This window comes from Microtus oregoni, unplaced genomic scaffold (assembly GCF_018167655.1).
Source record: "Microtus oregoni isolate MIOR12 unplaced genomic scaffold, Mior012 000004F_ref0000308, whole genome shotgun sequence".
Classification (NCBI taxonomy): Eukaryota; Metazoa; Chordata; class Mammalia; order Rodentia; family Cricetidae; genus Microtus; species Microtus oregoni.
This window is the reverse complement of record NW_024543063.1, coordinates 14,782,268-14,804,655: the sequence shown is the minus strand read 5'-3', so window position 1 is coordinate 14,804,655 and position 22,388 is coordinate 14,782,268. Positions and strand designations below refer to the sequence as shown.

The 22,388-nt window shown below is 51.3% G+C and overlaps 3 protein-coding genes across 7 annotated transcripts; 2 read left to right on the top strand and 1 right to left on the bottom strand.

Annotated features, from left to right (window-relative positions):
* Positions 1 to 13: 13 nt before the first annotated feature.
* On the top strand, positions 14 to 10,093 carry Atg9a (autophagy related 9A). Of its 4 annotated transcripts, none has more exons than XM_041650393.1 (16): positions 14 to 200; positions 1,097 to 1,151; positions 1,546 to 1,677; positions 1,805 to 1,848; positions 2,689 to 2,753; positions 3,687 to 3,848; positions 3,980 to 4,121; positions 4,557 to 5,305; positions 5,388 to 5,541; positions 5,647 to 5,826; positions 6,200 to 6,448; positions 6,636 to 6,814; positions 6,918 to 7,035; positions 8,117 to 8,339; positions 8,494 to 8,639; positions 9,037 to 10,093. In XM_041650393.1, exons 3-16 carry the CDS (start codon positions 1,575 to 1,577, stop codon positions 9,040 to 9,042), a joined length of 2,520 nt encoding a protein of 839 aa, XP_041506327.1. In that variant the 5' UTR covers positions 14 to 200; positions 1,097 to 1,151; positions 1,546 to 1,574; the 3' UTR covers positions 9,043 to 10,093. The 4 variants fall into 4 exon arrangements, with proteins under 4 accessions (XP_041506327.1, XP_041506329.1, XP_041506328.1 ...); XM_041650395.1 differs by having other exon boundaries at positions 1,094 to 1,151; XM_041650394.1 differs by lacking the exon at positions 14 to 200 and adding an exon at positions 269 to 526.
* A 438-nt stretch (positions 10,094 to 10,531) lies between these two features.
* Abcb6 (ATP binding cassette subfamily B member 6 (Langereis blood group)) lies at positions 10,532 to 18,892 on the top strand. Its single transcript, XM_041649968.1, has 19 exons — positions 10,532 to 11,362; positions 11,665 to 11,802; positions 12,376 to 12,556; positions 12,700 to 12,801; positions 12,980 to 13,163; positions 14,502 to 14,623; positions 15,117 to 15,226; positions 15,580 to 15,645; positions 15,805 to 15,930; positions 16,073 to 16,149; positions 16,234 to 16,297; positions 16,393 to 16,478; positions 16,708 to 16,765; positions 16,981 to 17,085; positions 17,641 to 17,815; positions 17,935 to 18,047; positions 18,269 to 18,363; positions 18,448 to 18,516; positions 18,620 to 18,892. The coding sequence occupies exons 1-19, from the start codon at positions 10,814 to 10,816 to the stop codon at positions 18,726 to 18,728; spliced, it is 2,529 nt and encodes an 842-aa protein (XP_041505902.1). The 5' UTR covers positions 10,532 to 10,813; the 3' UTR covers positions 18,729 to 18,892.
* A 115-nt stretch (positions 18,893 to 19,007) lies between these two features.
* Zfand2b (zinc finger AN1-type containing 2B) lies at positions 19,008 to 22,091 on the bottom strand. 2 transcript variants are annotated; one of them, XM_041650230.1, is made up of 9 exons: positions 21,851 to 22,091; positions 21,473 to 21,567; positions 21,114 to 21,245; positions 20,829 to 20,980; positions 20,241 to 20,333; positions 20,102 to 20,162; positions 19,951 to 20,018; positions 19,597 to 19,669; positions 19,008 to 19,399 (listed from the first exon to the last, which is right to left on the bottom strand). In XM_041650230.1, exons 1-9 carry the CDS (start codon positions 21,903 to 21,905, stop codon positions 19,355 to 19,357), a joined length of 774 nt encoding a protein of 257 aa, XP_041506164.1. In that variant the 5' UTR covers positions 21,906 to 22,091; the 3' UTR covers positions 19,008 to 19,354. The 2 variants fall into 2 exon arrangements, with proteins under 2 accessions (XP_041506164.1, XP_041506163.1); XM_041650229.1 differs by having other exon boundaries at positions 19,008 to 19,298.
* Between the last annotated feature and the right edge of the window lie 297 nt (positions 22,092 to 22,388).

Below are 22,388 nucleotides of genomic sequence, written 5' to 3'. Positions count from 1 at the left end.
CAGACTGGCTGAGTGTGACAGTAAATGACAGACGGAGGGCCTAGCGCTCCCGGTCTTGCCGAGCCCAGGAGAACAGACCGGGCTTCTGGAATCGCCCGGGTCACAGTTCCTGCCTTGACACGCGAGGCTGGTAACTGGAATCCTCAGACCCAGACCCAAGCTGGCCGGGGGGTGCCCACAGAGCCCCAAGTGAGCTCGCGGTGCGTAGCGGGGGAAGGGGAGCCGCGGGCGGGCCGGGGGCGCGCAGTCAGAATGTTTTGATAGAGGGCGCGCGCGGCTAGGGGAGCGCGCGTGCGCCGGGGCCGCGCGCCGGGTTGTCCGCTGTTGGGAGCCTAGCCCCCGGCCTGGGGCCGGGCGACCCTGGGGCGCGCTGTGCTCAGGTCTAGCTGGCTGGGTTTGGGGAGGCATCCCAGCCCATCAGGGATATCAGCTGTAGATCTGGCTCGACCCCTCCACCATCCGTAAACACTCCTGAGCACAGGCCCTTCCTGGGGAGATCCATGGGCCCTGGGTCTACTCTGACCAGGTGAGTGTTTTTCCTGAGGCACACCGCTTTCACTAACCAAGGGACTCCCTCTGGGACCAGGTCGGACCAAGATTCACCGTCTCTAGAGTCTTCACAGACTGGGAGTATACCATATCCTTGACCCCACCTGGCTCTAGGCACCAAGGGAACCCACTTATTCAACTGGGATCTGAAGTCTACATAGACTGGAAATTTCCCATCCAGAAGTCATGCCTGCCTAGATCTCTGATGCTAGGGAAGCAGAAGGGATTGTCCAGAAAAAAATTAAGAGAAGACTCTTGTTGGGCTTTTCTAGACTCTGAAAACCATGTCTGATTTCTGGAAGTTGAGGTGGACTAAAGGTAAAACAGTCCCAAAGGGCTGTGTAGACTCAGTCTCCCCAGGGTCCAAGCGTTTAGTTATTCCTGGGTATCCTAGAAGTAGATGGCTGGTCCTACATAGAACATCCAGGAAAGGTCTGTCACAGCCGAGAAGGTGCCTCTTCCCCATTGCCATCTCTTAGTGGGGCTCAGGTGGGTGGGAGGGCGAGATTCCTTTCCCTTTGAGGCCTGACACCTTTTCCTCCAGCAGCTGTCCAACCAGGGCATCCAGGACTGGCGTGGAGCAGAAACTGTCCATGGAGCTGGTAGGGCCATGTGCTTATCTTAAACATTTGTTTACAAAAATGTTTCCAGACTGTTAGTTTCTAGAGAGACCTGGGTTTCCAGGAGGGGCAGGGGAGGAAACTTTCTCCTTATTGGACAGAAGATGAAACATCCACCCCACACCCAAGGGGCAGATTCTGTCATAGTAACCACCCAGCAAAGGTTCTGGGAATGGATGACCAGAATTAAGGGCCGGTCAAGTCCCAAGCTTCCTGTTTTGGGGTTATTATCCCTGCTCTGCTTTTGAGTCAAAGGGGTTAGTGGTAAAGACAAATCCCAAGGATTCAGTCTTATTCCTTCTGGCCTGGTGGGCAGGACTGCAAATACACAGTGCCCAAATTTGATACAGGTTCTTTTCTTCTTCACCAATGGCAGGTTAACAAGGTGGACAGGGGGCTGCGGTGATGGCACAGTTTGACACTGAATATCAGCGCCTAGAGGCCTCCTATAGCGATTCACCCCCAGGGGAAGAGGACCTGTTGGTGCATGTGGCTGAGGGGAGCAAATGTGAGTTTAGGGGCGCAACAGCCAGAGCAGGGGCATGGGTGAAAGTTCTTGGAGGAACACTGAAGGGGCAGGGCGGTCGGGGGATAGTTACTTCGGGAGTTTGACATTTATGCTCCTGTTTTCACAGCGCCTTGGCACCACATTGAGAACCTCGACCTCTTCTTCTCTCGAATATCCTTTGTGTCTCTGTGTTGGAGCTTGGGCACCTTTTAGCTTTTCTCTGAGCTAGGTCCCTGATGGGAAATGGGGATGAGTTCCGCTTCAGTCTATAGAAAAGGAAATGAAACTCATTCTGAAACAACAATTGTTTTTCTCGGTTTTTCAGGACAAGGTTTCTCTGTCTGTCCCGGAACTAGCTCTGTAAGCCAGGCTGGACTCAGAGATCCTCCTGCCTCTGCCTCCCAAATGCTGGAATTGAAGGCGTGTGCTACCAACACCCTGTTGAAATTGTTAAAGTAATACAGCTGGGTGGAGGTGGCACACCCCTTTAATCCCAGAATTCGGTGGGGAGGGGAAAGGCAGAAGCTGGTGGACCTTCAAGGCCAGCCTGGTGGTGCACACCTTTAATCCCAGAATTTGGGAGGCAGAGTCTGGCAGCTCTCAGTGAGTTCAAGGCCAGCCTGATCTCTAGGTCAAGTTTTAGAGCAGCCAACACTATACAGAAACACTGTCATGAAAGAAAAAATTATAGCGATGCCTCATATTTACAGAGAACTATTTGCACTTGTGTTCATTTATGAAGAACTTTTATAGGATGCTAATTTATAAGAACTTTTCTAATAGGATGGTTAATGGTAATGTCTTTTGACTGTCATTTCTGTGCTAAATACTTTGAGATATAAGTATGGCCACTATTAATTTGCCACTGTGGACAAGGCTTAAAGAAGTAACTGGTTAACAATCACACTCCAGAAAGTTATAGAGCCAGGACTTGAGCTTGGCACTTGGTGACATCAAAGTCTTGTGTTCTTAAGTGTCTGCTTACTGGCCATTTGTTCTTAACACTTACACGTTTATAATCTTCATCAGAAGAATGGCTTCACGTGTATGCTCATTGGAGAGATTTTTGAACTCATGTAAGTATACAAAGGGATGGGTGCCGTGGTAAAAAGATGCTTATCCCAGTCTCCCCTCTTGCTCATGCCTGGCCACACCTGCCAGTGCAACTCAATCCTAGGCCCCAAACTCTGCAAACCTTTACAGCTAAGGACCAGCACGGTATCAAAACTTAGAGCTTCACCTCTTGCATGAAGAGCTTCCCAGATTCTGTGTCTTTCACAAGAACATATACCTCATTCTCAAGACTGTAGAAGGAAATATGTGGTTCAGTAGGGAGGTTTTAGGAAAGAGCCTGTATTCTGTCTGACTACACATTAGCTCTGGTGCAGGGCTAGAGCCTTTTTAGTGGGGGAAAAAGTCTAGTGTTGCCAGAGAAGTTAGGAAGGGAGGGGTGTTTGTCCCTAGGCTGACTTTGAACTCAGAAGTTTGCCAAAGACACAAGCCACCACGCCCAGTGGGATGGGAGTTCCTTTTTTTTTTTTTTTTGCTTGTTTGTTTTTGTTTTTCTTAATGATAAGAAAGGAGTTCACTAGCCTGGTGATGTAACTCTACACCTCCAACTCTACACTCAGGAGGTAGAGGCTGCTGGGTCTCTCAGTTCAAGGTCTGCCTGGTCTACAGAGCAAGTTCCTGGACAGCTAGAACTATTAAACCAAGAAACCCTGTTGTGAAAAACCACACACACACACACACACACACGCATGCGCGTGCATCAAAGGCTAGAAACCATAGGCCATAATCAGAAAACCCTTAAGAGTAAAATACAGGAGCCAATAGCCATTTGTGCCTAAAAGGTCTTCTGAGATTGAGCAGTAGACAGAGCCCATTAGGAATTCTCTGGCCCCTTTCATTTCCGTCTTCAGTGGTTCCCAGGCTCATTGCTTGCTCTATGGTATTTCACCAGCACCTCCCTGACTCTTGGCCTGCATCCTTTCTTTTCAACTTCCCAGGCAGTTCCTCTTTGTGGTTGCCTTCACCACCTTCCTGGTTAGTTGTGTGGACTACGACATCCTATTTGCCAACAAGATGGTGAACCACAGTCTTCACCCTACTGAGCCCGTCAAGGTCACTCTGCCAGATGCCTTTTTGCCTGCCCAAGTCTGTAGTTCCAGGTAACATGAAGGCCTTGGAACACCGCTAATGAGCAGAGAACAGAGTGGCCTGTGGGCGGCAACTCACACTTCAGATCTGTCACTAAGACTCTAGCCTCAGGACCCCACCTTCCTTTTTTTTTCCTTACCAGGATTCAGGAAAACGGCTCACTCATCACCATCCTGGTCATTGCGGGTGTCTTCTGGATCCACCGGCTTATCAAGTTCATCTATAACATTTGCTGCTACTGGGAGATCCACTCCTTCTACCTGCATGCTCTGCGTATCCCCATGGTAAGACCTAAGACATCTTAAGAAGGATGAGGTGCGTTCCTAAGCATCACATGTCCATAGCTGTCACTCTGGTAGGAATGGTAGTCGCGTTCTGCTAATGGGAAAAAATATCTGAGATGGTCAGCATAAAAAGACAAAGGACTGATTTTTGCTGCATTTGATTGGTTCCATTTCTTTGGTACCTTAAATGAGGCAGTATAACATAACAAGAGCACATACCAGGAAGCCTGTTCACTTCATGGCAGCCAGGAAGTAAAGAGGAAGGCAGGAAGGGACAGGATCCAAAGTCCCCATTATCTCATCTAAGATATTAGTACCTCTGGCTGGGGACCAAACCCTTAACACATGGGTCTTTGAAGGGCATTCCAGATTGGAACTAGAACAGCAGGTCAGGTAAATCTATGCTGTCTCTCCTTGTCCACCCTTGCCCTGCAGTCGGCCCTTCCATATTGCACATGGCAGGAAGTGCAGGCCCGGATTGTGCAGACACAGAAAGAGCATCAGATCTGCATCCACAAGCGTGAGCTGACGGAGTTGGACATCTACCATCGCATCCTTCGCTTCCAGAATTACATGGTGGCACTGGTGAACAAGTCCCTTCTGCCCCTGCGCTTCCGCCTGCCTGGCCTTGGAGAGGTTGTCTTTTTTACCCGTGGTCTCAAGTACAACTTTGAGCTGATCCTCTTCTGGGGACCTGGCTCTCTGTTTCTCAACGAATGGAGCCTCAAGGCTGAGTACAAACGTGGAGGACAGCGGCTAGAGCTGGCCCAGCGCCTCAGCAACCGCATCCTGTGGATTGGCATCGCCAACTTCCTGCTGTGTCCCCTCATCCTTATCTGGCAGATCCTCTATGCCTTCTTCAGCTATGCCGAGGTGTTGAAGAGAGAGCCCGGGGCCTTGGGAGCACGTTGCTGGTCCCTGTATGGCCGTTGCTACCTCCGCCACTTCAATGAGCTGGAACATGAGCTGCAATCCCGCCTCAACCGTGGCTACAAGCCCGCCTCCAAGTACATGAATTGCTTCTTGTCACCACTGCTGACTCTGCTGGCCAAGAACGGTGCCTTCTTCGCTGGCTCTATCCTGGCTGTGCTCATTGCTCTCACTATCTACGATGAAGATGTGTTGGCTGTGGAACATGTCCTCACGACCGTCACACTCCTAGGAGTCACGGTGACCGTGTGCAGGTGTGCCGGGGCGGTGGGTGGGAACAAGCGGGCTAGCCTTCTAGGAAAGGCTTCTGTCTTACCATGAACTTGATCCCGCCAGGTCCTTCATCCCAGACCAGCACATGGTGTTCTGCCCTGAGCAGCTGCTCCGAGTGATCCTCGCTCATATCCACTACATGCCTGACCACTGGCAGGGTAATGCCCACCGCTCGCAGACCCGGGACGAGTTTGCCCAGCTCTTCCAGTACAAGGCAGTGAGTGGAGTTGGAGTTAGGGCCTGCTAGAGACTGACTGGTGTCTTGGTGATAAGGGCTGGACTGTCTCTGGTTTGCTTGTAACCTCAGTCCCCTCTCTTTTAGGTGTTTATCCTGGAGGAGTTGCTGAGTCCCATTGTCACTCCCCTCATTCTCATTTTCTGCCTGCGCCCACGGGCCCTGGAGATTATAGACTTCTTCCGCAACTTCACAGTAGAGGTTGTCGGCGTTGGAGACACCTGTTCCTTTGCTCAGATGGATGTTCGCCAACATGGTCATCCTCAGGTACTGGGGAGGTCGGGGCAGATGGTCAGGGACAATGGTGCACATAATCACCTTGGGAAAACTGCAGAAGCTATCCTTTCAGAGCCAGCAAATGACAAAGGTAGCCCTGCCTACAGGCATCCTTGCGCCAGGGACATAGTGGTCACTGGGAATATGACTGGATTCCAGCCTTGATTTAAACCAGCAACCATGCTCCCTTGAAAAAAGTGCACTACAAATGACAGACCCAGCGTGTGGGCATCGGGGTTTCAGGACCGATGACTGTGAACTGCGGTCACCATCCTCCGGGGCCAGGGCCTCTTCCCAGCAGGGATGGTATGGGAAGAGTTCCTGCAAGCATTCAGGCCTGCTTACTGCTGTCTCCCCTGCACAGTGGCTGTCTGGAGGGCAGACCGAGGCCTCAGTGTACCAGCAGGCCGAGGACGGGAAGACCGAGCTGTCACTCATGCACTTCGCCATCACCAATCCTGGCTGGCAGCCGCCTCGTGAGAGCACCGCTTTCCTGGGCTTCCTCAAGGAGCAGGTGCAGCGAGATGGAGCAGCTGCTGGCCTTGCCCAAGGTGGTCTGCTCCCTGAGAATGCCCTTTTCACGTCCATTCAGTCCTTACAGTCTGAGTCCGAGGTGTGTATCTAGGGCCTGGGTGATGGTGAGCACAGTGCTCTCCAGTGAGGGGAATAAGCACGGGACACAGGGTGACAGGGTGGAAGGTTTCCTCTGTCTGTTCAGTTTGGGTCGCTGGGTCCTGAGGTTCAGGACATTAGAGGCCTCACCCTGCCCTGAGAATTGTGCTCACTCCTTTTGTTCATAGCCCCTGAGTCTTATTGCAAACGTGGTAGCTGGCTCGTCCTGCCGGGGACCCCCACTGTCCAGAGACCTGCAGGGCTCCAGGCACAGGGCTGAAGTTGCTTCTGCCCTCCGCTCCTTTTCCCCTCTGCAACCTGGACAGGCCCCCCAAGGCCGGGTTCCCAGCACCATGACAGGATCTGGGTGAGTGGAGTTGGGTCGTGATGGGGAAGCATAGCATAGCCCACCGAAACATGTGTAGATCTTGAAAATATTGATTGCTGTCTGTCTGTGCTGGGAGGGACAGAGTGGATGCCAGGACAGCCAGCTCCGGGAGCAGTGTGTGGGAGGGACAGCTGCAGAGCCTGGTGCTGTCAGAATACGCGTCCACCGAGATGAGCCTTCATGCCCTCTATATGCACCAGGTGGGTGGCCAGCTGAACGGCAGTCAATGTCAGCCCTTCCCTGCCTCTTAACTGCTCTGTAATCTCCATTTTCACATATGTGCTTGATGGCATCGTTAGCCAATAGTGCGCTCCTGTTTCCTGGAGTCCTCTCTTCTTCTCTCCCAAGACTTTCTAATGGTTCTCGGTAACAGCCTCCTGTCTTTGATGTACTGAGGACTAGACTCGGCCCTGAACACACTAGGCAAGCCCCAAGCTTATATCCTTACTGTTCTGAGAGCCGTTTTCACTGAGTACCTAGACTAGTTTTGAACTTGTGACCTTTTTTCCATAGTCTCCTAAGTCGCTGGGGTTACAGGCCTGTACCTCCAGACCCAGCTCCTCCTCCTTAATCTTTTCCTTCCCTTCCTTTCTCTTCTCCCCTCCCTCCCTTACTTTTATTATTGACTTTTTAAAACAGTCTGACTCTTGACTATGTAGACCAGGCTGGCCTCATTCCTGTTGCCCTGAGTTTTCTTGTTCTGTTTTTTTCTCCATAGTCATAGCATCTGGTACTATCTAAGATTAGTTTTTGCTTTTATTTAATAGTTTATGATCAATTTTTCCTCATAAGCACCATCACTAGTGTACAAGCCCCACAAGGACTGGTAATTCTGTTTGTTCACTATGTTCTGAGTACCCAAAACAGTACCTGGCACTTAGACACTTTGTTAACTTGTTCCTTAACCAAAGAGTGGGTAAAATGAGGGCTGGAGGTATAGCTCACTTAATAGAGCGCTTACCTAGCATGTGCACAGCCAGGAATTTCATCCCCAGCACTACCTAAATATCTGAAATCCCAGGGGAGATGAAGTCAGGAGGATCAGAAATTCAAGATCATTCTCAATGACACATTGAATTCAGGGTCAACCTGAACTACTCAAGACACTTTTCCAGAGGTCTCCATAAAGCATCACACCTCTGTTGTACACTGCTAACATCTTAGATGCTGTGTATGTAAGATTCTAGGTGAGGGTTGTGAGTGGGAATGGGAGGTACTGCGGCAGGTACGGCTGTTTCAGATAGAACCCCTCCTGTCCTCAACTAATCCCCCCTTCTCCAGCTCCACAAGCAGCAGACCCAGGCTGAGCCTGAGCGGCATGTGTGGCACCGCCGGGAAAGTGATGAGAGTGGAGAGAGTGCCCCTGAAGATGGGGGAGAGGGTGCCCGGGCCCCCCAGCCTATCCCCCGGTCTGCCAGCTATCCCTGTGCTACACCCCGGCCTGGAGCACCCGAGACCACTGCCTTGCATGGGGGCTTCCAGAGGCGCTACGGGGGCATCACAGGTATCCAACTGGGGGAATGGAAGCAAAGAGGCTTCCAAGAAGGGTGGTTCTTTAGAAGGAGAAAGACCAACGGGATGGGGTCCAAGGAGACGAACCCTCCAAGTAGCCCCCAGAACCTTCACATTGTTCTTTGTGTTCTTGCTTCTCTCTAAAGATCCTGGCACAGTGCCCCGGGCTCCCTCTCACTTCTCCAGGCTGCCCCTGGGAGGATGGGCAGAAGATGGGCAGCCAGCGTCAAGACATCCGGAGACTGTGCCAGAGGAGGGCTCGGAGGATGAGTTGCCCCCTCAAGTGCACAAGGTAGGGCTCTGAGGCCAAGAACAGCTGCCAGCAGCAGTAACTTCTAGAGAGAAGTGCACATAATGTTGTCCCCTCCCCTTCAAAAGATACTTTCTTGGGCTGGAGAGATGGCTCAGTGGTTAAGAACATTGGGTGCTCTTTTCAGAGGACCTGGGTTCAATTTCCAACACCCTCATGGTGCCTCAGGTCTCCACAGGCACTTCACATATGTGATTCACAGACTTGCATGCAGACAAAACACCTATAGACACAAATAAATTTTCTTCTTTTTTACTTTCTGGAATTCAAGGCTTAATCCCCCAGGCTTCCAGCTTTTTCTTTCCCTTATTTCTAGACTCCTGTGGGACAAGAAAATAGCTGAAGATTGTCCCTACTGCCAGTCATTTTCTCTCTGCAGGTATAAACAAGGCAGAAGAGGTCCCCATGCTCCAAGATGGAGGCAACAGCTGCCCTGCCAACCATCTGCCTGCCAGAAGAGGGCTTCTATGAGTGTTGCCTGGCCCCACGTGTGTGGTGTTTGTGTGTCCCTGCCTGGCCAAGGGAGGTGCCAACACTGGGCTGGCCATAGCCCAAGAAGAATTTGAGGCCTGGAGACTAGGGGCACACAAGACTCTAGCCTCATCCCCAGGACTCCCTTGGCTCAGAGTGTGGTGCTAGAAACTGGTCCCCAGCCCACTCCCAGTACTGCCATCTTTGCATTCACCCCTGCAAGTCTCCGGAGGGCTTCCTACCACAGAAGCTGCCAAGAGAAGAACTTGTGCCAACTGTGGAGTGGGGAGGCAGGGCCTAGATCCTCCACCCCTGCAGCCCAGCCCCCATCTGGAATACCTGAGCAGCTCAGGCTGTGGTCCTTACCTCACCCCGTCCTCACCCAGTGCTACAGCCAGCTCACCTCTCCTACTCCCCGCACATCACGGGCATGTGTGTGCTGCTTGCTCCTCTTCTGTTCGCTTGCCCCCTTCTGGTCGGCTTTTGCTTTTTGTTGGGGTGAGAGTCATAGCTCTTGGCTCCTCTCACACTTATCTTTGACACTAAGATGGGAGGTTTCTAAATTGCAGGAACAGGATGAATCTTCAACTTTTAGGATGGGCGCTTGGGAATTTGAGGCTTTCCTGGGCCCCACTGCTGCTTATTGTACTCCTCCCACCTGCACAAGGGACTGGCAGGGCAGGATTGTGACCTCAGTCATCTATATCCCAGCAGGAGAGCTCTGCCCTGCAACCCTCAGTTCCCTAAAGGAGGGTGCAGGGCGCCGGACTCACCCTAGCCTAGGGCTTTGACATTGCACACTGGGATCCAGCGCCTACCCTTCCCCTACTCCCTTCCCCAGCTCTGCTCCGACTGTGGAAGGTAAACTATGCTGAAAGTGGTGGACTCTGCTGTCCCAGTCAGCAGCAGGACAGGGTGGGAAATCCTATACAGCTTGATAACCCTTAATAAAGAAGGGACTTTGATCGGGTTGTGGCTTCTTTTTCTCGTGCTGCAGCTGGGTGGGATCTTCGGCTGGGAGACTCCGGAAACAAGAGAAGGGCTGTTTCCAGTTGCTTGTTGATGTATGAGGCTCTGGGTTCCATCTCTAGCACCGAAGAAAACCAAGTCCTCCTGTTGGGTCATGCTTGAAACCCAGTACTAGGTGGCTAAGGCAAGGGAACTGAAGCGGGTTCGAGACCAGCTGGGCTACAGTGTGCTAGCTATTTAAAGGGTGGGGGTGGGTGGCGCCGATTCTGACGGACAATTCTGTGGAGGTCAAGGTCCGCAGTAAGACTCGAGGTCAGATTTCCCGCCCTGAACACGTGACCCAGCCAGCTCTCAGTCCATCTGTCTGCGTTCCTCACGCTTGGCCAATGGGAACCCTGGATAGAGCTAGTGGGCGGGGCCTCTGCCGTAAAGGGCACAACATTTTTTGTGCGGTGACTCTGAGCCTGAGGGTCCCAGCTGCTAGCGTGTGGGACTCGCCAAGGACGGCGTACGTGGCCTGCGTGACTGTGCGTGGTGGCGGCGCGTGCGCGAACAGAGTGGGCAGTGTGGCAAGTCCACGTGCGGCTCTCCCCTCGACCCCAGCGGCGTAGCTACATGTCCCAAGACACGCTGGCCTCCGCGGCCCTCACTGAGTGGTCAGCCCGACTCCCTGAAACTGCAGTGACCTCAAGTTCGGCCAGCAGCCACACATCGCCATGGTGACTGTGGGCAACTACTGCGAGGCCGAAGGTCCGGTGGGTCCGGCTTGGACTCAGAATGGCTTGAGTCCCTGCTTCTTCTTCACACTCGTGCCCTCGACACTCATGACGCTGGGGGCTCTAGCCTTGGTGCTGGTTCTGCCCTGCAGGCGTCGGGAGGTGCCTGCGGGCACAGAGGAACTGTTTTGGGCGGCAGGCCCTCGGGTGGCTCCCTACGCGCTGCAGCTGTTTCTGGCCACACTTCAGGTGGCACTACCCCTGGCCGGCCTGGCTGGCAGAGTGGGCACTGCACAGGGGGTCCGCTTGCCAGGCTACCTATTGCTGTCTTCTGTGCTGGAGAGTATGGCCAGCGCCTGTGGCTTGTGGCTGCTCGTGGTGGAACGGCGCCAGGCACGGCAGAGTCTAGCAATGGGCGTCTGGATGAAGTTCAGGCATAGCTCGGGTCTCCTGCTCCTCTGGACCGTGGCATTTGCAGCTGAGAACTTGGCCCTGGTATCCTGGAACAGCCCACAGTGGTGGTGGGGCAGGGCAGATCTTGGCCAGCAGGTGAGGGGCCTCGTAGGGAGAAGGAGAAGCACTGATGTTTGACAAGTACTGTTTCTGGACCTACTGGCTCCATGCTTTAGCATGACTCTTAAGAAAAAAATGGAGTGTCTGCCGGTGGCTGGAAGCTGATAGGCAGCTGGTGGGAATTGCTAGCATTGAATGGGGTGTGTCTCTGTGCTGAGTCATTGTGGTTTTTTTTTAAAAAACCTGTTGCTAGGCCCCTGGGAAGCTTCTGAGTGTTAAAAGAAGCAATACAATAGGGTTTACATTCTGGTTTACACCTGTGCTCGGTTTCATTCTAGGTTCAGTTTGGCCTGTGGGTCCTGCGATATGTGGTCTCGGGAGGACTGTTTACCCTGGGACTCTGGGCCCCTGGACTTCGCCCCCAGTCATACACCCTACGGGTTCATGAAGAAGACCAAGATGTAGAAAGAAACCAGGTATGCCAAGTTTGGTGGCCCATGCCTTTAATCCCATAGAAGGATTTTTGAGTTAAAGACCAGCCTGGTCTACAAAGTGAGTTCTCCCCATATTGAAAAAACAAACAAACAACAACAAAAAGAAAAAGGGACCATGTATATACCTAATTTTTTTCGATCAGGCATGTATCTTTGTGTCTGTGCTGAGGGTAGAATACGGTACCTTGTAAATGTTTAATTTTATTTCCTGCCATCATCCCTGAATGAAAGAGGCACAGCAAAGAAATCAGACAGCCTCTCCGTGGGTGAAAAAGGAAAAGTTTGTTCAACTCCCAAGGCTGTCTCTGGGAAAAGTAGAGAGAAGCGACAGGGTATGTGTGAGAGGATGCCAGTCTCCAGGGTTACCTGAAACCTGGGAGGAAGGGAGTCTGAGCTAGGGCGGGGCTTGTGAATAGGGAGGAGCCTAGAGGTTAACATTGCCGTGCTAATAGGCCCTTGCGCCTGTGGACTGTGGTCCCATCTATTATTTCCTGAGAATATACAGGGACAATTATACTTTATTTCTGACTTCCCTCCTGTATGTCGTCTTCCTAGGTCCACTCCACAGACCGGGTATCCACCTGGAAAGACCTTGGCAGGAAGCTTCGCCTACTGAGTAGCTACTTATGGCCTCGGGGGAGTCCAGCATTACAGCTGATAGTACTCATCTGCCTGGGGCTCATGGGGCTGGACCGAGCACTCAATGTCTTGGTCCCCATCTTCTATAGGGACATTGGTGAGGGGGTGGAAGGGTATGTTCATCTTAGTGGCTGGGTTGGCCCTTAGCTAGGACGGTATCTGGGTGGTCAGAACCTGGGGCAGTTTTGCCTTCAAGAGTCCTGGTTGTTGGACGTGAACGCTGATACCTTTAATCCACAGTAAACTTACTGACTTCGAAGGCTCCTTGGAGTTCCCTGGCCTGGACTGTTACCATCTATGTTTTCCTCAAGTTCCTCCAGGGGGGTGGCACTGGCAGTACAGGTATGAGGGACTCTGTCCTTACCCTGGTTGGCATCAGTCTCTCCCATGGAAACGCCCCCGCCGTCTTGCTTCTAATTATTCTTTCCACAGACTCCTTGGGCTCAGACCTCTAGCATTTGGTGTTGGGCTGATGTTTCTCATCCCCCAAGACCTACTAAGGCTTCCCTGTTTTCCGCAGGTTTTGTGAGCAACCTCCGAACCTTCCTGTGGATCCGGGTACAGCAGTTCACATCCCGCGGTGTGGAACTGCGCCTCTTTTCCCACCTGCATGAACTCTCGCTGCGCTGGCACCTGGGCCGGCGCACGGGGGAGGTGCTTCGGGTTGTGGACCGGGGCACATCCAGTGTCACAGGACTGCTCAGGTGCGACACCAGTGGGAAGAGTGTGGGAGGGGGAGCTGGGAAGACCCAGCTTGGGCGCCTTGCCCCTCCTACCTTACTTTGTTTCCAGTCTTTTTGGCAAATTACAGGAAGAAGTATTATGCCAAGTAACTCAAATAATGTAGACTGCTCACGTGGTGGCACACACCTATAATCCCAGTACTTGAAAGTTAGAAGTAGGAGGGTCAGGAGTTCAAGGCTAACCTCAGCTACAGGAGTTTGAGCCTATCTTGGACAATTTAGGAGTCTGTCTCAAGAAACAAAAGTGGGGGCTGGAGAGAAGGCTCAGCAATTAAGAACACCTACTGCTTTAGAGAACCTGAATTCAGTTCCCAGCACCACTTGCCTCAGCTCACAACTAACTGCCTGTTACTCTAGCTAGCTCCAGGAGATCCCACACCATCTTCTGGCCTTCTAAGATACCTCCCAGACCTACCAAACAACATAATTTAAAAAGAAATGAAAATGCAGATAGAACAAACCTTAAGAATTCCATTCATTTTTCAAGTTCCCCTACTATGGTTAGTATGTTAAGCTATGCTTTTGTATTTTGCTTTAAATCTCTGAAAACTCAGAACTAAGGTGGTACTGTTATTTTAAGCCAAAAGATACCATAACATAGGTTCTTTCTCAAAATTGCTTTAGCAAAACTTTGTTTTCTTTCTTTTTTTCTTCCTTCTTTCTTTCCTTCCTTCCTTCCCTTCATTTGTTCTTTCAAGACAGGGTTTCTCTGTGTAGTCCTGGCTGTCCTAAAACTCCCTTTGTAGACCAGGCTGGAGATCTGCCTGCCTCTGCCTCCTCAGTGCTAGGATTGAAGGTGTGTGCCACCATGCCCAGCTGAGATTCCTTTTCTTCCTTTTCATCCATGCACAAAGATCTCTTATGTGATAGGTTATTTTGTTGTTGTTTTGGGTTTTTATTTTTGGGTGTGTGTGTGTGTGTGTGTGTGTGAGAGAGAGAGAGAGAGAGAGAGAGAAAGGAAGTGAGAGAGAGAGAAAAAAAAGAGAAAGAGAAAGATGCAATACTGAAGACTGAACCACCTACAACCTGGCATATGCTAGGGAAACACTCTATCCATATCCCCAGCCCATATCCTTAACCCAGGCAGGCTAGCATTAAACTCTCAGTCTTCCTGCCTTAATCTGTAGAGGGCTAGATTTACAGGCCTTTGCTACCAGACCTTATTAGCTATCTAGCTACCTCTTGAAAGGTAGTTAGATTTTTTTGCTGTTGAAAATGAAACATTACACTAATATAAGTTCATAGAGATAAGATTGCTGGTCTAAATCCTCAAACCTTTTCCTCACTTGACTTTTCTAGCTACCTGGTGTTTAACATCATCCCCACGTTGGCTGACATCATTATTGGCATCATCTACTTCAGCATGTTCTTCAATGCCTGGTTTGGGCTCATTGTGTTCCTGTGCATGAGTCTTTACCTCAGTGAGTGCTGCCTGGGGAAACTGTCTCCCTGAACTGTGTAGGGTGTTCCTTGATCATGAACCCTATCCCCACTCACCTTAAGGATTGGCAGGCTTGATTAGGCTCTGTTTATTCCTGGTACAACTGGAAGGTCTACTCCCCTGTCGAGGTTGAATCTTAATTCAACCTAGATGAAAACCAGTGAAAGGCATGTATGTCATTGTATGACATATTCACTTTTGGTCCTCACTGTGTGACCGGTCAGGGAAAAACTCTGTAGCACAAGGCATCTTCTTTCCATGTACTCATCAAAAGCATTTTCTACATGAAACTTTACAAGACTACAAAGATACCTCGCATGCAACTCCTTTCCTTGGTGAAGATCTCTCTCTGGGTCTGGGTCCCTGGGTGCTGGCATAGGTTTGGTAGGTGTGGCGCAGGGCATGGACATCTATATTTGGTCTCAGCTGTTGGGGATGATGTCTTGTCCTCCCCCCACCCCTTCCTCCTCTAGTACTGACTATTGTGGTCACTGAATGGAGAGCCAAGTTTCGCCGTAGTATGAACACACAGGAAAATGTCACCAGGGCACGAGCAGTGGACTCTCTGCTAAACTTTGAGACGGTAATAGAGGCCCCGAGATGGTGGTGGGAAGCAAGGAGAAGTGGGGGAGCATGGCTGGGACCATAAAATGATAAAGGATCTGGAGGGGATATTAGAAATTGGGAAGAATATTGGGTGGTGGCGGCGCGCACACCTTTAATCCCAGCACTCGGGAGGCAGAGGCAGGTGGATCACTGTGAGTCCAAGGTCAGCTTGGTCTAACAGAGTAAGTTCCAGGATAGCCAGGACTACACAGAGAAACCTTGCCTCGAAAAGCCAAGAAACAAAAATAAAATAAATTTAGACACTGGGAAGAAAAGATCAGGACTCTGGAGGAAATGATCCCACAGTTCTGTGCTATGTGACTCCCCCAGGTGAAGTACTACAATGCTGAGGGTTATGAAGTGGAACGCTATCGAGAGGCCATTATCAAGTATCAGGTGAGGATACTCATGTGAGCTGTTCTGTGTTATTACCAGGGCAGAGAAGAGTGAAATCCAGAGGTAAAGTTGAAGGTGTTTAGACCCAGATTGGGATTTGGTGGTGGTTGTCCCACAGGCCGTTTCTTCCTCCTGTTTTTGTTTGTTTGTTGTCCCTAGAGTTTGGAATGGAAGTCAAATGCTTCTCTGGTTGTACTGAATCAGACCCAGAACTTGGTGATTGGGCTTGGGCTCCTTGCTGGCTCCTTGCTTTGTGCATACTTCGTCAGTGAGCAGAAGCTGCAGGTGAGGCAGACTCATAAGAGAAAAGGTATAGGACAAAGAGGGGCCCCACGGGCCATGTGTGAGCCGCTAGGCTCCTGGATGGGATATGGACAAAGTGACTGCAGGCTTCCTGTGACACCTTGCCTCTCGGGGTCTCTTACAGGTTGGGGACTTCGTGCTCTTCGGCACCTACATCACTCAACTGTACATGCCTCTCAACTGGTTTGGCACCTACTACAGGTAACCTGACTCCTGCCTTCATCTGCAGGGTGCACTGCTCCCTCTCAGTTCTTGAGGGAGCCCCAGCCTTCATTCTTTTTGCAGGATGATCCAGACTAACTTCATTGACATGGAGAACATGTTTGACTTGCTGAAAGAAGAAACGGAAGTGAGTAGAGGGAGGAGTAAGACAGGGCAGGGGCCGGTTCTTTGTCTGGGAATCCCAGGCCAGTGATGGGAGCACATGTTGGCTGTGTTCTTCAGGTGAAGGATCTTCCTGGAGCAGGGCCCCTTCGTTTTCATAAGGGCCAGATTGAGTTTGAAAATGTACACTTCAGCTATGCCGATGGGTAAGCCTTGTCTTTTTGTTTTCTTTCCCCCTTATCTATTTGTATACCACCTTCCCGCCCTTCATCCTGCTCTGAACCCCAGCTTTGCAATCCACCAATGCAGTATAGGGGACTGAGAGCTCCTAGACAGGAGAGGGTAAGGACCATCAGTAGCTCTGGGAAGGGAGAATCTGTCTACTAGTGTATGATTCAGTAGATCCACCGCTGAATCCACCATTCTTTCTTGCAGACGAGAGACCTTGCAGGATGTGTCCTTCACTGTGATGCCCGGACAGACAGTGGCTTTGGTGAGGGGAGACCTAGCTACTTGACCCGAATTCCTTGAGTTTCATTCAGTACTGATGATAGTTCATCATGACCCAGACTAGGCATTTAGAGCCTGGTTGTAACAGACAACAACATTGAATGTAGCAGCCTTCCTGGATCTTGGTGGCCTTTTAAAGAGGGAGCCTTAAAAGCCAGAGAACCTGAGAATTTTCTTTCCATATTTCCAATGTAACAGGTAGGGCCATCTGGGGCAGGAAAGAGCACAATTTTACGCCTGCTATTTCGCTTCTATGACATCAACTCTGGCTGCATCCGCATAGATGGACAGGACATTTCACAGGTGAGGTTGCCTTGGAGAAGACTGATCTCGGGATCAATGGAAGAAGAGCAAGGGGTAGGCATGCAAAAAAGCTAGGCCTTGTGTGGTCTGATGGTGCTAGTCTGGGATCCCAGGATGGAGGATAGCTTGGTTAAACTCTGCCAGAGCTACAAAGGAGTTCAAGGCCAGCCTGAGTAACTCACCCAGACCCTGTCTTCAAGTGAAAGGGGGATAGAGGGGCTGGAGCTTAGTAACCTAGCCAAGGCTCCCAGGCCTACTCACTAGACCTCCAAAATTATAAGAACCTGAGCCTTCTTAAGTGCCATGTGACCAACAGGCACCCAGGGAAGTCATCACAAGGACAGTGTGCCACGGGAGGTCTGCATGTCTGTCTGTGGAGAGGCAAAAGCCATGTTTTCTGTTCACGAATGGGGAGGATTGAAAGAGATTGCGTGATTTGCCCACCCAGCTAGGATTTGTGGTAGCCATGGTGGGAATCTTTCCCTAGACAGCTTATCCCCAGTGCTTCCTAGAAGCCTGAAGGGGTCTCACAGGACAGGGTATTTTTGGTCTCAGGTGACACAGATCTCTCTCCGGTCTCACATTGGAGTTGTGCCCCAAGACACTGTCCTCTTCAACGACACCATTGCCAACAATATTCGCTATGGTCGTTTCACAGCCGGGGACAGGGAGGTAGAGGCTGCTGCTCAGGCTGCAGGCATTCATGATGCCATCCTGGCTTTCCCTGAAGGTGAGGTCTTTCTCTCTATCCAGTGAAATCCTGTTAATCCCTCAAAATTAGCTCCCCCTTTCTTTGCATAGAAACCAGGGGTATTTACATTGATGCGAGGGAGGTGCTTATATCCACAGGGTATGAGACTCAGGTGGGCGAGCGGGGACTGAAGCTGAGTGGTGGTGAGAAGCAGCGAGTGGCCATTGCCCGCACCATTCTTAAGGCTCCAGACATCATTCTGCTGGATGAGGTGAGGCCCCAACACTCGCCTGTCATCCTCCCATCTATGCCCAAGCCACTCCCTGAGCAGTTCCCTACTTTTCCAAGGTATCACCAGTACATTTTTACCAAAATCCTATGCAGAAGTTCATGAACCCCCAAACTGTCCTTGAGACCTCCACCAGACACCTGCATCCTCCTCTCCTTGACTCTCTGGGTAGCATAACCGTCTCACCCACACTCTTTCCGTAGGCGACATCAGCACTTGATACATCTAATGAGAGAGCTATCCAGGCCTCTCTGGCCAAAGTCTGCACCAACCGCACCACTATCGTAGTAGCACACAGGTACAGGACTGCAGGGCTCGTGTGACTGGCACTGTGGACCACTTTGGATGGGGGGTAGTAGGTAACTGATATCTGACCTCTCAGGCTCTCAACTGTGGTCAATGCTGACCAAATTCTTGTCATCAAGGACGGCTGCATCATAGAGAGAGGAAGGTGAGCCATGGACGAGCAGGGTGGAGGCTCTTGGAGAGCGTCTCTGTTTACTTCTTCTGTTCTCTTTGAGATTGGGGTAAAACCCATGGCTTTATCATCCCAGGCACGAAGCTCTGTTATCCCGAGGTGGCGTGTATGCTGAGATGTGGCAGCTGCAGCAGCAAGGACAAGAAACTGTCTCTGAAGACTCGAAACCTCAGGACACAGCATAGTGACAAAAGTGACCTCTTCCCTTCTGAAAGCTAACTCAGGAGAAAAAGATGTGTTCCCTCTCTGTGGCCTACTTCATCCTGCTATAGGAGTTTGGTGCTCACTGTTGTAAGGGAAAGGGGCCTTCCAGAAAGCACGGTAAGGAAATAAATGGACTGTGCACGGATGGCTGTGGCTTGGTTGTCTGGGGGACCACTGGGCCTCTACCTTTGAGTTGAATGAACATTCCTGACAACACTGGTTATTCTGGGTTGGAGAGGAAAAGAAACACACAGACATACTACTAACTGCCAAAGTCTTTACTCTTCCCAGGCCTCTCTCTGTCCACTACATGTGGCAGCCTGGGGGTGGTGGGGAGGGAAGGACAACATGATGAAGGGTCTGGGGATGGAGTCTACCAAGGTCCCAGACAGAACGGTTTCCTGACCACCCTTTCCGCAGCAGCAGGGCTAGCAGAGTCTGAAAGGTTTGGCCGCACAAACTTCCTTCCCAGGCTCCATGGAGTGTCCCCCACGTCACTCCTGCTTGTCTCTGCAATCCAGATTTCTCTGTGCTTCCTTTCCCTGGGTACCCTGGAGATGTGAGGGCCACAGTCCTCAGGTGAGCCTCCCTCCCCAAGCCCAGGACCCTAGCACAGGCTGCAGTTGGACGGCTTCAAGCTACGGCTCTGCGCCTGGAGCAAGGAGAGGAGAAGGAGGAGATAGTGTAAAGTCCAGACAGGAGAGGGCAGGCCCTGTGTCAGGGCTCAGCATGAACTGGTATCACCAGAGGGAAGCTAAGAGATCAACCATGCCAATCCTCTCCACACCTGGGAGGGAGCAACCCTAACTTCTCACCCCCAACAGGACCCATTCTACCCAGTCCTCATACCTGCTGCTGTTGGTATTCTGCCTCACTGGCTGACAGTGCCTGTGCTAGTGCCAAGTCTTCTTCCTCCTGAGAACTGAGAAGGGAAGAGCTTAAGTTTATGACAGTAATACCTAGGGTCTGAGATTTAATCTGTTCAGTATCATGGTGTTGATTTCAGTACCTCTTGAGTGAGATCTCAATCTTTACTATAACAGGGTTTGGATATTAATATGGTTGTCATTGGCAGAGAGAAAATCAAGGCCTTTGGGGATATTTCATCTAATCTGGAAACCAAGTTTTTAGCTAGTGTAGTGGGTTGGAGTGGTCCCACCTCCATCCTTCCAAACAGATCTTCCCCTCATTCAGAGTAGGTACCTTGGGATCTGGGGTTTAGCTTCTGCGAGGGATAGCTCCAGAGCACGCTGCAGAGCCTCATCCTCACTCTGCAAAGGAAAAAAAAAAAACACCAGTTTCCTTGGACTTTACGCAGATTTACTTCTGTCTATCCAACCTTTTCCTGACTCACCATTCCGTTCTGCAAAGTAATCACTGGAGGGGATGTCCGGCTTGGAAACTGGGATGTGGCTCTACGGCAGACATTAAACAGACTGTGGTTAGAGATATAAAGGGGTTAAAAGGAGGAGAGGAGTAACAGGTGGACCTACCTGCTGGGAGAGGACGAGGAAGGTAAGGTCCGACTTGGACTGGGGACAGTGCTTGTGGAAGCCAGACCTTGTGCTCTGGAGATAGCAGCAAGCCTGTGGGAAGAAGACATTCTAACACCTCCCAGGATGAGCTTTGGAAGTCAAGAGGCTAGTTCCTCTAAGCACTCTACAAAACCATATACTTTGAAAAGGAGTTAAATTGGGTCTAATTTTGTATGTGGTCTATAATTTCACCTACCTGGAAGGCTCAAACAGGAAAACTGAAAACTGTATAGGGCAGAGTGAGTTCAATGACAGCCTGGGAAACTTAGTGGACTCTTGCTTGTCTCAAAGAAATAGAAAGCCTGAAGTAATGTATGCTATAATCTTAGAACTTGACGTCTGCGGCAAGAGGATGGCCACAAGTTTGAAGCCACCCTGGGCTAAGAAGTGAAACCTCCCAAACAACAGAAGGCCAAGGCTCAGTGGTGTGTGCAGTGCAAGGGCATAGGCTCAATCCAGAAACAAAAAGTGACAAGCAGAAAGAAAGACTCCTTTGGTCAAGGCAGACATGGCTGAAGCAAAGCAAGCAGAGTACTTGGCAATTACCCTGCCCGGCTGGTCACATGACCCTCCCCAGAGCAATCATGGTCCAGTGGGTGACGGTGCTTGATGCAGAAGTTTCGGCCACATTGGTCACAGGTCAGTTTCATCATCTCCCTCTGCCGGCAGCCAGAACGTTCACACTTATTGGTGAAGATCTGAGACGAAGCACCGTTTGTTATTTATGAAACTCTTTTTCTCCTTTAGCCCCATGAAGCTAGCCTATAGGTTTGCAGACATCAGTATTCGAAATTGGGGTGTCTATCACTAACCCCTCTATTAATTATTTACCTTACGTTTTTGCTGCGCGGGATCAGAGCGGCAGTCTCTGTCAATGTGCTCTCCCACTGCCCGGTCAGGAGGCTCCCCTCTGGCCACCGGCACAGGCACATTACAGAGGGGGCACACAGGTACCTGGATATCCTATAGTCAAGGGGCAGGAGTCAGTCTGACAGCCAGCCAACCTCTTAAAGAACCTGGATATATCACTGACAAATACACTAGAAAACGTTTCCCAGTACCAAGGCTTAGAAACAAAACAACTAACAACTAAGAGTGGAAATAAAAGGTAGAAGATGCCTGAAAGCATCTGCTCCTGCTCTCCTCTCATTACAACCCACCCCCTTTCACCCTCACGACCGCCCCCTCACCTTTTGGTAAGCCGATCCACAGTGATGCTGGGCGTAAGCCACATGGTCTGCACAGAAGATGCCGGAGCAGGCATCACACTTGAGTGGCAAAAAATCTACAAGAATGGGTTGGATTGCAAGTTCAAAGGCAAACTAACCTGACTATCCTTTCCCCTAGCTAAAGGCTGCTACTCCGGTAGGAAAAACTCCGCCCTATTTGCCGCACACTGCAGCCCTACCACAGCTCACGATCTCTTTGACCACGCCCCCTGGCCTCCGCCCCCAACTTCGAGCCCCGCCCTCCGGGCTTTGCCAGCTCCAGGGCCCACCCTCCCCGCCCCACCTGCAGTCCCCAAACCCGGCCGCCCGGCCCCGCCCCCCGCGCGCTCCGCCCCTCACCCAAGCGCTGACAGCTCGGCTCGGAACAGTGAGCCCCGAGGTCCGGAAACTCCATCGCCGGAGCGTGCGGAGCCTGCCGCGGGGAAGAAGCAAGCGCTGAGCGTGCCGAGGACTCCCGCTCCGGGTCCGGTCCGCAACCCAGTAACTCCGGGGGGCTCCCTGCCCCGCCCCTTCCTCTCCCCCGCCCAGCACAGGTTACCGAAGCCTGGGCGCCTGCCTGCCCGCGGCCCCTACTTCTCCTACCGAGGGCGCGCGCGCACTGACGTCATCGCGTTGGGCGGGCCGGTTCCGGGCGGCAGTGAGTTGCAAGCGGAGAATCCCAGGAGAGTTGAGCCACGCCTGGAATCAGGCGTCCTTGGAGCTGGTGTAGCTCGTAGAAGAGTTTTTACTTGGGGATGAACGAAATGATCAGTGAAGATGAAGATGGGCGTATCGGTGAACAGGGGTGGTTTGGAGACAGTTCTGTCTTTGGTCTGCCTTCTCACTGCATTCCTTTTCCCTGGCCATTTCTCAAGCCCATCGCAAGTGACAGCTACAG

Excerpts from the sequence above, each read along its gene's own strand:
- Atg9a (XM_041650393.1), top strand. The coding sequence starts at position 1,575 with ATGGCACAGTTTGACACTGAATATCAGCGCCTAGAGGCCTCCTATAGC. Across the intron at positions 5,827-6,199 it reads GCCAACATGGTCATCCTCAG|TGGCTGTCTGGAGGGCAGAC; the intron begins GTACTGGGGAGG and ends TCCCCTGCACAG. Across the intron at positions 7,036-8,116 it reads ATGCCCTCTATATGCACCAG|CTCCACAAGCAGCAGACCCA; the intron begins GTGGGTGGCCAG and ends CCCCTTCTCCAG.
- Abcb6 (XM_041649968.1), top strand. The coding sequence starts at position 10,814 with ATGGTGACTGTGGGCAACTACTGCGAGGCCGAAGGTCCGGTGGGTCCG. Across the intron at positions 12,802-12,979 it reads GGGTGGCACTGGCAGTACAG|GTTTTGTGAGCAACCTCCGA; the intron begins GTATGAGGGACT and ends TGTTTTCCGCAG. Across the intron at positions 18,048-18,268 it reads ACATCATTCTGCTGGATGAG|GCGACATCAGCACTTGATAC; the intron begins GTGAGGCCCCAA and ends CTCTTTCCGTAG.
- Zfand2b (XM_041650229.1), bottom strand. The coding sequence starts at position 21,905 with ATGGAGTTTCCGGACCTCGGGGCTCACTGTTCCGAGCCGAGCTGTCAG. Across the intron at positions 21,568-21,850 it reads GCCGAGCTGTCAGCGCTTGG|ATTTTTTGCCACTCAAGTGT; the intron begins GTGAGGGGCGGA and ends CCATTCTTGTAG. Across the intron at positions 20,019-20,101 it reads TTACTTTGCAGAACGGAATG|AGTGAGGATGAGGCTCTGCA; the intron begins GTGAGTCAGGAA and ends TTTCCTTTGCAG.